Genomic DNA, 15,173 nt, shown 5'->3' with positions numbered 1-15,173 from the left:
CCATCTGCATCCACGTTTTTAGATGCCTTTTGAGAGACGGTGCAAGAAAACTGAAACATAAAATGTGTTTTTCAAGTAAAAAGTGTATGAGCCATTCTTTCTGCCTCTTGTGTGGTCAATGTAAGTCACACCACTCCAGCACACACTCCACGCTTTGCACTCTGACTCAGCACCTCTCTTTCTCCACGCCTGCACTATCCCTGGATTAACTTCATGCTTTGCACTCCTTCACATCTCCTTTGAGAATCTATATACTCGCAACCCATTTCACCAATAAAACGATTTCTAATCCTAACCTCCAAACTCAGCGCAGTGTTTAGCTGTTAGAGCACTTTAAGTCCATAAATATTCGTACCATTCGGAGTGAGTCTAATCTTTTGTCCCTTTCGCCCAATTTCTTCGCCACAGTTCCAATGTGTATTTTCAAAATAATTAAGCTGGTCATCACAGAAACATTTACCACTTTTGTAGTCTCTATGGACCTTTTTATCATTTTAGTGATCCCAAAGTTGAACACTCTTGTTTAAGCCCTACACACTTCTTAGAAGTGTGTAGGTCTTAAACACCCTCTTTACTGGTGGGTAGGCAACTCTCTTGCACCCATACTTTATTGCTGCTCACATTGTTTCGCTATTTATAGGTCATCTAATATCCTCTTCAAACAATCACGCTCGTGTGTGGGTAGTCAGCTGCAGAGAGGAAATATTGTCATAGAGTAACCATGTGTTTGTTTAATTAGGCACTCCTACACTTTTAAGATTTCATAACAAACTGATCAGACCAGATGTTCCCTCCTGGGGGAGAAGGAAGTTGTCACAGCTTACTTTGGATGCCATTTGTTCTCCCAGGATAGAGACACAGCTGGCAATTACAGAATGAAGAAATCACGGTGTAATTTTAAGCATCTGAATATCAAGAGACTACATTTCCCAATCATTGTATTGAATGCTACTGGTCACACCAATACCACGCCCCTCAGTGACACTGAACTTTAAGTTCCGATCACTAGTATACCATTTCCAGCAGGAATGAACAGGCACAGAAATTGTGCACCTGACCTGTAATAAGTACCCTTTTAGTTTATCTGGAATGTGCTCAAAATTGCAGGAGCAAAATGTAAGAGGATGACCTCAAAAAGGTCAAAAGCACATTTTTCTTTCCCCCTTTCACTAGTCTTAGCCTTGTTCACAGTCAGCAATGACTGACCATTGCAACGTTTCGTTTCCAGTAATAGCAAAACCGAAGTCGAATTTTCCATTCTTTAAAGTTGCATGAAAGATGACCCACTTATCATCAGCAGTAGATCAACATCTGAGTGTCTTGTATGTATGAATCAGTTGGTAGTGGAAAGTTTTAGAGTGGATATCCAGTCCAATGGGATACCAGGTGCAATGTGGTTTATTGAATTCACAGTTGAGGTGAAGAGGAGTGTAATGTCAAAGGTCAGGGGAGGGAACTCAATTGCACCTAACTTGTAATATGCATGATGCCTCAAAGCATGCCTAGCTATGTGCCAATAATTGTTGGCACAGACCTTGTAACAGTCTCCACCAGATTGCTTGTGGTCTAGAGAAACTGGCAGTGAAAGGGTTAAGGACTGAAGAGTGAGGCAGTTTGCACAACACACTCTACTAGCGAGAGCCATCAAAAGCAAAGTGGCTGGAAAATTTACAGATTTACATATGATACTGTAAAAAGAGTAATATATCCCAAGGCAGTCTTGGGATCTGTTCATTACACAGCCACAAATAACTGAGTTGCCTATAAAAGAGTTTACTTTAACCTCGTGATTTGTAGTACCATCACAAGACATAGATACAAATATTTTCTTGCAGTTCACAACAGCCTTAAATAAGGTGGCTAAGCTATAGCTACCTATGTAAGAAAACAAGGTACAAGCTGACAATTTACCCATAGCCCATTCAACATGGCCGACAGCTTTACTGACCTTTCTAATGCTTTAGGAAAATAAACCAATAATAACAATGGAGTAACCCAGTTACGTGCAGAACCTGGGGATATAGATGTTATATGGAAAGTGGGTCTGCCACGAAAAGCATGTTTTTGTTTAGTACTGTGTCCTTACAGAGGTAGGACCATCAATTAATGAATCATCAAAACAGCACGACGACCATATATACATACAAAAAAATCTCAACCAAAATGAAAAGTATTATTCGATATATTATAGAAAATCATATATTGTATGAAATTAGTGATAAACAACAGGACTAATACACAATGTACTACAGGTGAGGCCGATCACGGTCTATTCTTCACTGAAACACATTCTTAGGCAACAAACGATTTTTTTCCAGCGGTTCCAAAAGGTCAATTTCAGCTGTGTTCCGTACTGAAGGTACTTTGATTCGTCACAGGTTTCGCAGAGGGCCTTGCACTTCAAACAGTATGTCAACACGTATAATCATTTCACGGATTTTGCGTGATGAGGTGAGAAGACCTTGAGTAGAGGTTCCCGGCTGATGAGTTACGGTTGGCTACCGCATACAAGACTCCACCCCGGCCCATCCTCCCCTCAAGTCGCATATGCTCTAGCCCACAAAGAGACTGAGCGCTACATATCACACTAACGACTGCAGAGTGCGAGACAAAAGTCAAGTAACATAGAACCTCCCCTTCCTCTCAACATACGGTAATGTTAGTAGGTTCCAATCCCTGCTGGCTTAGGCTAACTCAACTTGAAATGGTATTAAAATGAGCACGATTGAGATTGGCTGCATACAGCTCCAAAAAACAATTTGGTTTGTGGTTCGTGCTGTACAAGTGTTAGCCATTATTGGATTAGCAGGTCTCACAAAGGAAAATGCGTGCCAGTCCAAGAGGGAACACTTCATTAAGCACCACTCACTTAATTTACACTCTTCTTTTCATGGGAAAAGCCCAGAGCGTGACAGTTTAACACCAATTGGCATCTCGTAAGCACCACGCGTCAGAGTACAATAAAAATAAAATGATGCTGCCATTATCTGACATGTGTTGGAACAGTAGGTTTAGGAAGACAGGCAGGGCTGGAGGACAGTATTAGAGAGCATACAAGTGGGGGGAGTGATGACTGGGCACAGGGAGCAGGGATGGGGACGGGGTGTTAGTTTTTAATTAATTCAGAGTAACTGTCAGGCTTGTGCCCCAAATAATATTTGACATCAATAACTCGATTTCACATGCCCAACATCGAATGGGTAGAGACTTTTTACAGGATGCTTTCTGCAGGTTAATCTGCATCGGATACCCTCAGTGAAGCTGCCTTGAATCACAGACTGGGTGGCACATTAGCTACTAACCAAAATACCCAAGGCGCTGTTTACATCCAGTAAGCAGCAGTGTAGAAAAAAAGCCAGGTTATTTTAAGAGCAGCTGCTAATAGGAGCCCTCCTGGTTCTCCACAGCAACGGTCATCATCAGAAAATACACATGGAATAACCACTTTCATTACAACTACAACAGGGTATTCGTGATTTCCTTTGATCCACATTTCAATTAAATACTTAAGTGTAGTGTACAAGCGTGCCTAGAAAAAACATGAAGTGGTCTTGTGTAGTGTAACTGGTGCTCGTTTAAAGAGCTCCAATACCTTCAAGTCGAGCTTGATCTATATTGAAAGTGCAGAAAAATGCACAAAGAGGTAAAAGCAAAGTGTTAACGTTAAAAGGAAAGACAAGATATACATTCAGTGAATGATTTGCACAAGGTGAAACCAGGAAACATGGCTAAATTGTGGCTACCCCGTATAAACTGAGTGATGTTAGTCCAATTCTTTATTTCACCAAAATTCCTTTTATTTCATTGCCACATATGAGAGCACTTTCCAATATAGGAGCTCAGAATACAGGTTGCAATGAAAACGATTGCGTTTGATTCAATGGGCCATAATGGTGACTTAAAGAGTTTACATTTCTTGCCTAGTTCATGTTTAAAAGTAACACTTTTGTAAGTACTTCTCAGTGTAGTGCCATAATGTGCTGTATTAATGTCAAAGCTTCCACATTTTTAAAGAAAGACTTTTTTTTTTTAATCCTGAAGAGTTTTTATCCTATTTTACCGGTTGCTTGCTGTGTAATTTACATAGGCAAACATTTTCAGGGCTCCCCAAGTGCATGGCTCCAAGAGCGGGGGGGGGGGGCTCTCCCTGCTAATTTGTAGGCTCGCCCACCACTAGTGTTTCGGGTGGGCATTCATTGATTTATTGTTTTGCAATCAGGGCCCACCTGGAAACTAAAGTCCTGGCAAATATGATGAAATCCCCCCAAACTGAGAAGGCCACGACTAGAAGGATACCTGGGAGCATGGTTGGGTCATGGTGGCCTTACAGCCAGAGCTGCCGACTTTGGAATTGGGCAACCCACTTCGAGTCTCAGCATGGGCTCATTCTGGTCACTTAATCTCCTCGTGCCTACCAAAAATGAATGTGTCCTTGTGTAACGTAACTGGTGCTCATGTAAAGCCCTCTGATACCTTTGGTTCGACTTTGCGCTATTTAACACTGCCCAAAAAAATCTGCCCAGTCAGCAGGCTACTGAGCAATCGCCAGAGTAGCCGAATGGCCAGACCTGCCCGGAGTGTGACACTATACTCTCCTCCCCTCCGCCTCCCATCCCCCCACTTCTCGCAGTTCCACCCCTCCCCCATTTCTACCTCCTTCTCCAAGCAATTAAAGCTTCTGAAAGAATACTTACACTTCGCGCAGGTTGGGCAGCTCCTCAAAGGCGGCCCTATCGATCTCCCTCAGCTTGTTGTAGCTCAGGTTTCTGTAAAAATAAAAGAGAGTGAAATCAGCACACTCCAGCCACCGGGCTCAGCAGAAGCTGCCTGCCTTGATAATTCTAAATTGCATTGTGAAATGATCTGTTTTACAAGAGCACTTAAGAAGCAGGAAGTCACTTTGTGTAGAGAACGCCAGCCAATCGCTCAGCGATACAACAATGCACATGTTCTTCTCCAAGATTTTTGTAACCTTTCTATTGTAGCAATGATACAAATTAAAATAATTTAATTAACGGATTAGACTATTTAGGAACTGACCTTTCACTTTAAGTACATGTATGCTATTAGCTCAAGGCATTACGTTTAGGATCTTTCTACAAGCTGTAAATAACACCTTTTACAATTACACCATTTAAGAATACCCTGCCTTTGATATTCCTAGGTCGATAAACTGAGTTAGTACTGACTTCCAAGATTCTTATTTGTCACATGCAGGGTAAGGTGTAGTAGATATGGGGTTCTTAGCCTTTTGACTTCTGTCTACCCCACTGAATCAATATTGGAATCAAATGACCCCCACTGAGTCATGAATGGAAGTTGGGGACCCCCTGCCTGAGGAATTGCTAGGATTTGACTCTCAAAACAATGCACAAAAATAAGTATAACCAAACAAATGCTCGCACATTTAAATACTTTGTTTAATTCACAATCAATAATGGAAAACATTTTCACATTTTCAGTTGCGCTTCTTTAATTTTATATACTTCTATTAATTTTCAATATTATTTAATTATGTAAAAGAGTCTCTGACCCTCCTGAGTAGGCCTCGCACACCCCCAGAGGTCCTTGATAATATGAACCACCTTCATGGCATACGCAGACGGCGCTTGGGTTTATATTAAATGTCACAACGGATTTGTACGAAACAGCATTTGCCAATTCATTGAAAGGATTTATTCTTCCTAACACAAATGTCTCCTTTTGAACAGGTAAGCTTGTCGTACATGCACAAGCACTGCTGCTGCCCCTGCTTTGGTATGTGTATGTATGGGAAGCTTGCACAAATGCCTCTACTGTACCAGTTCTTTGAGTGGGATGAATGTTTGCACTGTAACTTACTTTGCAAAGCTCGCTCTGCAAGTGAATACAACTTACAGATGGTTATATGAGCTGTACCTGGTCTGCATGTGATGTAATCTTGGACAGCCTCTGCCTGAGATTTAACTTCTGGACGCGAGCATGGCCTTCCCAGTGGCTGCTGCAGACTGCCCCTTATGTCTTGTGCAGATGGGAGGGTAGAGTGCTGCTCTGTTCTAAGAGAAGTGTTCTGTTTGTGTGTGAAACGCTTGCGCGGGATGCCTGTGACGTGTGAAGGAAGCCTGCCCTCTTCATACCATTGCTCTACCGGTTCTCTGTGCCATGGAAGCTTGTACTGCGGATGCCCGTTCTCCGGCTTAGTACCCTGCTTATGCCTGGAACAAACCCGTTTAAATGAAGAAAACCTGCATTGCTACCAACAAAATGCTTTCTTAGTATGGGATTATTCTTTGCCTTCATTAACACCTTGGCTGCTAGGCGTTTTCCCCCTCCTGTGCTGGATATGGATATTTTACATTATTCATGACGAGCTCAGCTCGTCATCAGCACAGCTCAACTGTGCATCATGACGAGCTGAGCTCGTCATGAGCATCGAAAGGGTTAAATAATCGTTAATTAGCTTATGTCTGAGCTGAAGTTTGATGTGTTGGCCCCATATGAAGAGCGCAAAATATGCCATGCAGAGCAGGGTGTGCAGCTCCTTCTGCATCTTGAAACCATTTGGTGTTCATTTTGGGTGCTTTTTTCAGGTAAGTACAGGAGGGGGCAAGCAACGAAAACCAGCAGGTAAGGGGTGGTCGGGGAAAGCAACAGCAACGGAGGGCGGGGCAGACTGGACAAGCAACAATACAGGAGGAGGGCGTGGTGAAAAAGCAAGAAGCAATACAGGAATGGAGTGAAAAAAAAAAGCATTTGCAATGCAATCGGTCTCGTCTTTGGGACCTTATATGTATTTAGCTATGCAGCACATTAGCCTGGGTGCTGAAACATCTACTGTTCTTTAACATGGAGGGAAAGTAAGCACCAAACGGCGTGACACGCCAGGTATGGTAACACAGAGAGAAATATTGCATTTCAGCGGGAAATGGTATAGTCCAAAGCTCTGTTTTTAATATAAAATCAGGGACTTCGGTGATCATATCTCTGAAAATACAAGATTTGAAAAAAATCATGTCTGTGGATCCTCATGGAAGATAATTGATATGGACTGGAATCTAGAGAATGCTAAAGTGATTCTGGTATTTTACTGACCTATGCTGGTTGTTTTCTATCAAGACAGTTAAATAGAGGCAGTTGAACAGAAAAAAGTCACTAAGCAGAAGCAGACAAGTCCTAGGGCTGATCTCCAGAGCCCACTAAGTACATACACATATAAGTATATGCTAAAGTATATACTAGAGGTCTCTAATGCTCTACCTAAAAAGTGCCTCTGAAAGCTGCCAGCAGCAGCAGGTCATTTGGCAAGGGAAGCAGTACCTGGGCCATGCTCTAGGGTAGAGACAAACACAAAAAAGAAGTAAAGCTGACACTACCCGACCTAAGTGCAGAAAGGAAATTAGAGTGATGATTAAGCCAACCAATGAGGAGCAACTGGCTAGCTCCAAGCCTCCTGTAAGTAAACAAGAAAGCACATGCACTGTCTCAGGCAAGACCTAAAGTGGAAGGGTGTTGGGCGGTCGAGGGAAGAATGGGGTAAACTGTCAAAGAGACCAGTAAAACATACTGAAGTGCGTAAAACAACAAATAGTGTCCCAAAGCATCTAGGGACGTTGGGGTGAAGAGAGAAGAGTGTTTAAGGACGGGGCGGGATGTGTCTTACCTGAGAGGAACAGCCTTTACCACATTGGACCATCACCGTGTAGATAAGTACCATGCAGGTAAGTATTTATATCATTACCACTCAGTACTTTATCAAGAGGTAAGTATATATTTTTTTACAACATACTTTTTATGTTATTTGAAAAAGTGATTTTAGTATTTAGGGATGGGTAGAGGGAAAGGGCATGAGGGTGACTTAAGAGTTCAGGGTGTGGTAGAGGTAAAGGGAGGTAAGGAGGACATGTTAAAAGGGAGGTGACAGTGAATAAACCGTCCTCTAAATTATACAAGATGTTACCAACAAATAAGTAAATGTGACAAAGCGGGAAATGTTAATTCATATGAACACATACTGTATGGCAAGAGCCTTAAATGAAGGCAGTTACATTTGTCACATGCGACATGATTTCATTACTGCCAGATGTTTGCGTTCAGATCTTGGAAATACCGGGAAGCACGAGCTTCAACGTTGATGGTTCAGAGTTGTCTTGCAAGCAAAAGCAAAATAAATGAAGAAAATTTTTTTTTTAAATCGTACCACAATTCGAGAGCAAACTGTGCTGAAGAGCCCTTATCAAGAAATCAATCAGTACATGCTACAGGGAAAAGAACATACATGGAGACACAGTGCAGTCGACACACACTCACTAAAGAAAGGGAAGGAAATAAGATTGAAACTGAAGCCAACCAATGGTATTTACTAGGCCAGGTAAAAGTTCCTTTTTAGAGATTTTTTTTTTAATGAACAACAGATTGTCGCAAGTGACACCGTATCCGCTGTCTTAGGTGAGACCTAAATCAGGTGATTGGGAGGTTGGGGGTTTTGCTAGTAGGTAGGTTACTGCTAACTTTGGATGTTTGTGCCTTCCATACACTCGAAGTGCAAATTGATGAACTCAAAGCCCTCAAACAGTTTTGTCCGATAGATCATCGGCATATAATGTGCATACTTCTCAACGGAATTAAATGTGAACATAACACACGATGCACCAATCAAGATTCTACCCCACTCCAAGATGGGTGACTTATTAATGTTTTTCGCAAACCTTTAACTCCAGGTTACAACACATGAATCAGGATGTTTTCAGTTTTGTTTAATTCAGATGTGTCTTATGAATTTATGTAACTGCATTCACTATTTTTTGCCCACAAAGAACCTCCGATCGATTTGTATACTCGATCGTTTTTGCACTAGATCGTTTTTATGAGAACATTTAATAATGGGGTCCTCACATATTATTGATCCTATGATTTCACCAACCATCAGAAACATGATCGATGTAAATTTAAAACAAATATAATCTCTATACCGATCCGAAGGGACCGCGATCACGTGGTCATGCATTGGCCCAATCAAGCCACCAGTTATGAACAAGAGCAGGTCTGGCGTAGTTAGCGAGATCCGGATTGGCCGTACATCGAGGCTTCAGTCAGTTTCCACTTCCGTAAGTACTACGGGCAAACCGGGGCGTTTTTCTTTGCTTTTATAGTTTTATTTTCATTAAGCTCACAATTAGGCATAGCTAATTTTTTAAAACGAGAGAACAGTCACAGCAGTAGTCAGAAACTTTTTATAAGATAAAACATTTTTCCAGTGACACATATACCTTGAGTAACCTTAGAAAATCTATGGTATCTTGATTTTTCTAGTAACACCTAGTTGCGAAGAACTTAGCATTGAACTCTTGGCGTTCTTGATGAACTAATGAAAATTATGTAGCGATATTGACTTGCTTTTGCTCAGTTATATAACTAGTCACACTGACATAAATGATTTATAGAATGTGTTCGTGATATTATTTGATGTGTCTATGAGGCTGGCTCAAAATATCCTTGTTTTTTCTATATACAGACCCCTGAGGAAGGGTTGCTTATGACCGGAAATGCATTGGGTATATGTGGAATATTAAAAAGCGATAAGGATCTGCAAAGAATATATTTGCATAAATGAAGATTGAATACAATATGAAATAAAATTTCAATATTCTTGGATAAAGAAATTTTCGTCTGAATGAATCATTTGACCACATGAATTGAAGAAGACCACAAGTTCTAAGTATATGTGTGCACACCACCGCCAAAAGTGGAATTCCCATTTTTCCAAGTAGTGATTTACGTACAGTGTTCTCAGACAAAACTCTGGGAGGGAGTTGCACAAAAATCACAGAGAATTAACTGGATATTTACTACGTTAACAGAGTGCTCTAATGGACCTTTAAACATTTATTTTAGACCACAAATACTTTGTTTATTGGGGAAATACTTTTAAGGTCAAGCCTAATACACTGCACATGCGCAGTCTGTTACAAGACAAATTATTGGCGTACCAAGACCATACACAGACTTGAAGCCCAACTAAAGCTTACCAATGGGGTTGGCATTCCTGTCACTCATTTGCTTTCTTCTTTTTCAGTGGTTTGCCTTGTCCATCTTGTGTCTGTCTAGTCCCTCGAGCCTTTCCGCTTTATTAAAGTCCTTCCACTACTGACTTTTAGGGCACTACTTTTTAGGACGAGCCCGGGCAGCTCCTGCGCAGCTCTGTATGTTGTATTAGAGTATGTTTTTTTTTTTTTATAAATCTGTTTATTAGGATTTTTTTTTTATAAGTATTACAGCACTAGCAAATCAACAATACTTGGTGAGCATTCCATTTACATTGCATACATCAAACACAGTGAACAGGGCATAGAAAATTACAGAGATGCTGAGCTTCGAGTGTGGGATATAGTACATTGGGTATGGTGTCAACATGTGAGGCTTACTAACTTACACAACATGTGCTCTAGAGAATCTCCTGGCTAATCTGGGATCCCACTGCCTCCGTCTGGCAATTAGTTCGCCCGGTCATCTCGGTGACGTCAGTGTCCCCTTCTGTTCTGTATTAGAGTATGCACTTGAAAATCCGCCCACTCTCCGCTCATACCTTTCATTGGCATGTGTCATTGTCCTTCGTAAATGCTGGCTTCTGATTCACTAATAGGCTTGTTAGTCCCTCCTTGGTACAGCCTAGTCTTCATTTGTAACTTCCCATGAGAACTAGCCCTTTTACTTCTGTTGTCACACTGTATGTTTTTTTAGTCTGTAATGAGTTTCTAGTACTGCAGGCACAACATGTCTTCCTGCACCATGCACACTTTCAAAGCAGTCCGAGACAATTGTGGCTACTTCTTTGAAATGGAATAGGTCTCGCGTTTCCAAGAGTTTGAGCTATTGGCATTATAAATGACAATAGCTTAAACTCTCGTAAATGTGAGTACTATTGCTTTGCCTATAAATGTATTTGTAAAAGCACCCCATACGGCACTTTCACTTTAGTGTCGGCCACGCCCCTTTCTTTAGACGAGACGCATCTTAAAGAAAGCTCTGTGGTTGCTATTAAAGTGAAACCACAGCATGTGGCGCTTTTCTAAAATTGCATTTGAAATGCAATAGGTCTCGCTTTTGCAAGAGTTTAAGCTATTGGCATTGTTACTTGCAACACAAATAGCTCAAATTCTTTTGAATGCGAGACCTACAGCATGGCAAATGCTTGTTTCTTTTGTCTTAAGCACGCAATGAGCCACAAAAGTGCATGTGTTTTCCAACCATCTCCAGTGTGTGCTTCATTTCCCTCTTCGATGCTCCATGTTGCTCTTTTGCTTACGTACTTCTCCCCCCACCTGCTCCACGTTGCTCTAGTCTGTTGCTTCTCCTTTCTATCTCCATTTTAATTCCCAAGTGCTCTCTATCAACCGGTGCGTCTCCTACCGAACTCCATACTTCTTCTGTATTGCTTATTCACTCATGTGCTTCTCCCCCGTTCGTTCCCTTTGCTACATCGCTCTCTCACCCATTGGTTCTACTCCTCACCCGCACTGTCTTTCTTGCTTCCCACTTGCACACTCCTTTCGCGACCCTTGCACTGTGTTCTTCTGCCCACCCCTGTCCGCTTTCTCTCTTGCCTGTTGATTCCCTCCACTTTCCCTCTGCCATTATGTTTTCCCGACTCCTTGCACTCTGGTCCTCAATACTGTTGGTCACTCACCAGCACGACAATGAAAAGAAGAAAAACAAAATCTCGTCATTTTGTAGGCCATGTTTTTTGGGGGTTATTTCCTTTGGCCATGATGCACGTGAGTGGGGATGTTGTACAACTTGGCAATGCTTGTTTTGTATTTTAATTACCCAGCAACAAGGTAGGCAAAAAACAATTTGGACTTAATCTTCTCTCGATTTTGCACCTCTTTGAATAACTTATGTGGTACCACCATTAAATTTGATCAACAGATTTGCCTACTCCATATATAAGAAGAACCAAGCCTTCGCGCGAAACATTAAAAAAGCTGGAGAAACTTATGCTGTCTATAAAGCACCTATGCAAATAGGAGATTTTCACAAAAAGGAAACCTGGGAGTATGCCAGCCAGCTGCAAAGTTTAGAGTCTCTCGGAGTCTCCGAGACCAAACAAAATGGAAAAAAGTATACACCATGTTTGTAATACAGAAGTGTGCACAGTGCTTCAGAGCTTTGAAGAAGCAGGCCCTTAAGGTGCGATTCTAGGACAAAAAAAAAGCACCAGAGTGCCTAAAAAATAAAAAAAATAAAAAATAAAAGCAGTATTCAAACTTGGGAATCCGTTTTTGGAAATTGACCAGCCAGCTACCCAGGTTGTACCTGGAGCTGAAAAGGCAGCAGTTTGCAATATACAGGCCCTATCTCAAACTCAAGGTGTGTATTTATATTCAAGAAATTAATATAGTTCTGATACAATGGGCCTGGAAATGCTTCACATTGGTTAAAGAATGATTTGGGTACTTTTTTTCTGAGCATCTTTAATTACCAATTTCAAGTTAGGTTGGAACTTAATCACAGAAGACAACTTTGGATTAAAACTAATATTCTCACACGATCGGTCCATTTTACAGTGTCCTGATTTGGTCTCATACCTTTCAGTTTCATTTCAGCAATACCCAGATTTCATTTTAATTCTCTGTTACTTCAGCTGCCTATTCTGATAGGATGAAGTTCAGAGCATTACATCCAGGGATCAAGTAGAGGGCAGATGCTTGTAGACCCCCGCCGAAGGCACATCACCAGCCATATAATAGACTTCCACTGGCTCGTAGTCAACAAAAGAATTACCTTCAAACTCATCACCAATGCCTACATAGACCTACACGACACATGGATACCTCGAACCACCGCCTCTCGTACTTCGCACCCATTAGAGACCTCCGCTCTGGCCGCCATCCCACGTATCTGCTAGAACAAGACCAGGGCAAGATCCCTCTCCTAACCCGCAGCTAAGACCTGGAACTGGAACCCCATGCCTCTCCACCTAAGAAAATCACAAACACTGCCCCAATTCAGGAAGGACCTCAAGACCTGGCTCTTCGACTGAACCACAGTGCTTTGAATCAGATCTGCAGGCCCCCTTCCCCGTACCCCCCCATCGCCTTGAGAACCTTACAGGTGAGTAGTCGCGCTTTTCAAGCTACTTGATTGATTGTGTCAATATTTTGGCACAACCCCAATGCAAAGCCTAATTTGAACAATGAAATGCGCTCAAATATACTCATGATAGTCCTACTCAACATATGTGAGGTCATAAGATCCGATGTCACTTCCTGTGAGGTCATGGGTTGCGATACCACTTCCTGTAATGCCACATGTGATGTCATGCACCGTGAAGTCACTTACTGTGATTTCACATGCAGCGATGTCACTTCCTTTGATGTAACATGCAATGCTGTCACGCCCATTCTGCCAAAATTGGTGCCCCCACCCCACTTCTTTTTTTTTTTTTTTTTAGGACTTGTGCCCGGTTTACACCAGACAACAACAAATACTAAAATAAGCAGCAAACAACATGCTTCTTGTTATAAGAAACAAATACAAGGCTGGACAACAAGAATCTATAATGAAGAACTCTTCCCCCATGCATTAAACTGTGTCTACAGTGTAAGCAGCAAGCATGCCCTCAGTAAACCCTATAATTTATTTAAAGCTCGAATCAGACCTTAAATATATTTAACCCACGCAGGGGCAGTACTGATCAAAAAGTTCTCAAATGCTCCGATTAAATCTGAACAGCAGGTGACGTTTATTTAACAGTATAATGGAACGCCAAGCCCATCATGAAACAGCGATTGGAATTTAAGTGCACTTTTCCCAGATTGCATTACAGCACAAGAGGTTTTTAACCACACAGGCAAGAGCTTTTCAGAATGATGCTGCAAATCTACACTAAAAGAAACTGAGTGCCAATTAAAATGCTGAGCGTTTGATTAAAAAAAATCTGAAGCTTTAATGGCACTAGCATGCCCTCAACTGAAGGCACAGATTAGGCAGTACTCCAAGACCCAGCAAGAGCGAGAGAAAGAATTTGCTTCAGGATTCGAGCCGCTTCATCTACTGCAATTTTAAATCAAAGCGCGGTCTACGGTCACCCATGAACGCACAGGGGTGGGCGAACTCAATGGCCAATGCCTGAATTTAAATTAAAGCAGTAGGTTTCAGGTAATGACAACACAAGAAAGTCAATACAGTATGGCACTGACTAATGAAATAACTAGAAAGATGGTAATTGCTACATCAAGAATCCACATGTGATGACATTTTAATCCCCACACATGCAAACGTCCAAAAACTAATTTTAAACACCATTGCTAATTTGATCTGGAATCTGGTCTGCCTGACTTTTTTTTTTTTTAGAATGTTGCTCACCAGCCACTAAAATATCATAGAACAAGTCCATGATAGGGCAATTGTGCACCTCACAAGAAGGTGAGAGCATCCAGGTTAGCTCTCGTCGTATGACCAAGTGCTTGTTTAGTTATGTTTTGTGCTGCGGACATTACTATTATTCAGATGTTCCCTTCTCCCCATAAATATGATTATTTTACATTACAGACGATCCGTCTTTGAGATCAAACATGCATTTAATGAAAACTGTTCCATCATATAGTATAGAAAAAAAGTTAAAACAGAAGATAGACTTATTCGTGTTCTCAAAAGACCCTACCTACATTCACAGACACCGTCACTTTTTTCATCGTCCATCTTCACCTAATTAGATGATGGAAACAGTCTACATCCAAGCCTAAGCTAGACTGGAGTCCCGAACGCGCTCTCAGCCTTCTACTGAGACTTCCATGCCCCGATTTCCCTTCATTGGCTGCCTGTGGTAAATCAAAACCCCTCTTCTTTGTAAATCATGCCTACCACAAGCAGGGTGTTCCTTGACAAATATATTCACTGACTTCCCTCCATCTATTCAACATTTGCTCTTACTTAACCAATAGTCTGAAAATTCCCTTCTTTATTAGTGCAGATTTCAGAGGCAACACCTTAACTGTTTTAGCTTCTGACTTGAATATCACACAAACAATCAGGAAAACTTAATCCTATACGACCTTCTGTTAGGTGATCAAAACCTATGTCTTCAAGATATACCATCCCTCCACAATGCCACCTAATTGACATATGTACCACTCTAAAGGCATGCCTAATCCTCACTGTGGCATCACTACTGCATATTTGAAATAATGTAATTT

The 15,173-nt window shown here is 41.4% G+C and overlaps 1 protein-coding gene across 2 annotated transcripts in view; it reads right to left on the bottom strand.

Annotated features, from left to right (window-relative positions):
- The window catches only part of LRIG1 (leucine rich repeats and immunoglobulin like domains 1), a 235,816-nt gene that overhangs the window by 153,106 nt on the left and 67,537 nt on the right, over positions 1-15,173 (bottom strand). For both annotated transcript variants that reach the window (XM_086939042.1, XM_086939043.1), the window contains exon 2: positions 4,695-4,766. In XM_086939042.1, coding sequence (XP_086795168.1) covers positions 4,695-4,766 — 72 coding nt within the window. The remainder of the gene's footprint in view (positions 1-4,694; positions 4,767-15,173) is intronic.

This window comes from Lissotriton vulgaris, chromosome 9 (assembly GCF_964263255.1).
Source record: "Lissotriton vulgaris chromosome 9, aLisVul1.2, whole genome shotgun sequence".
NCBI lineage: Eukaryota > Metazoa > Chordata > Amphibia > Caudata > Salamandridae > Lissotriton > Lissotriton vulgaris.
Note: the sequence above shows the minus strand (reverse complement) of the source record. Positions and strands in the feature narration are given on the sequence as shown.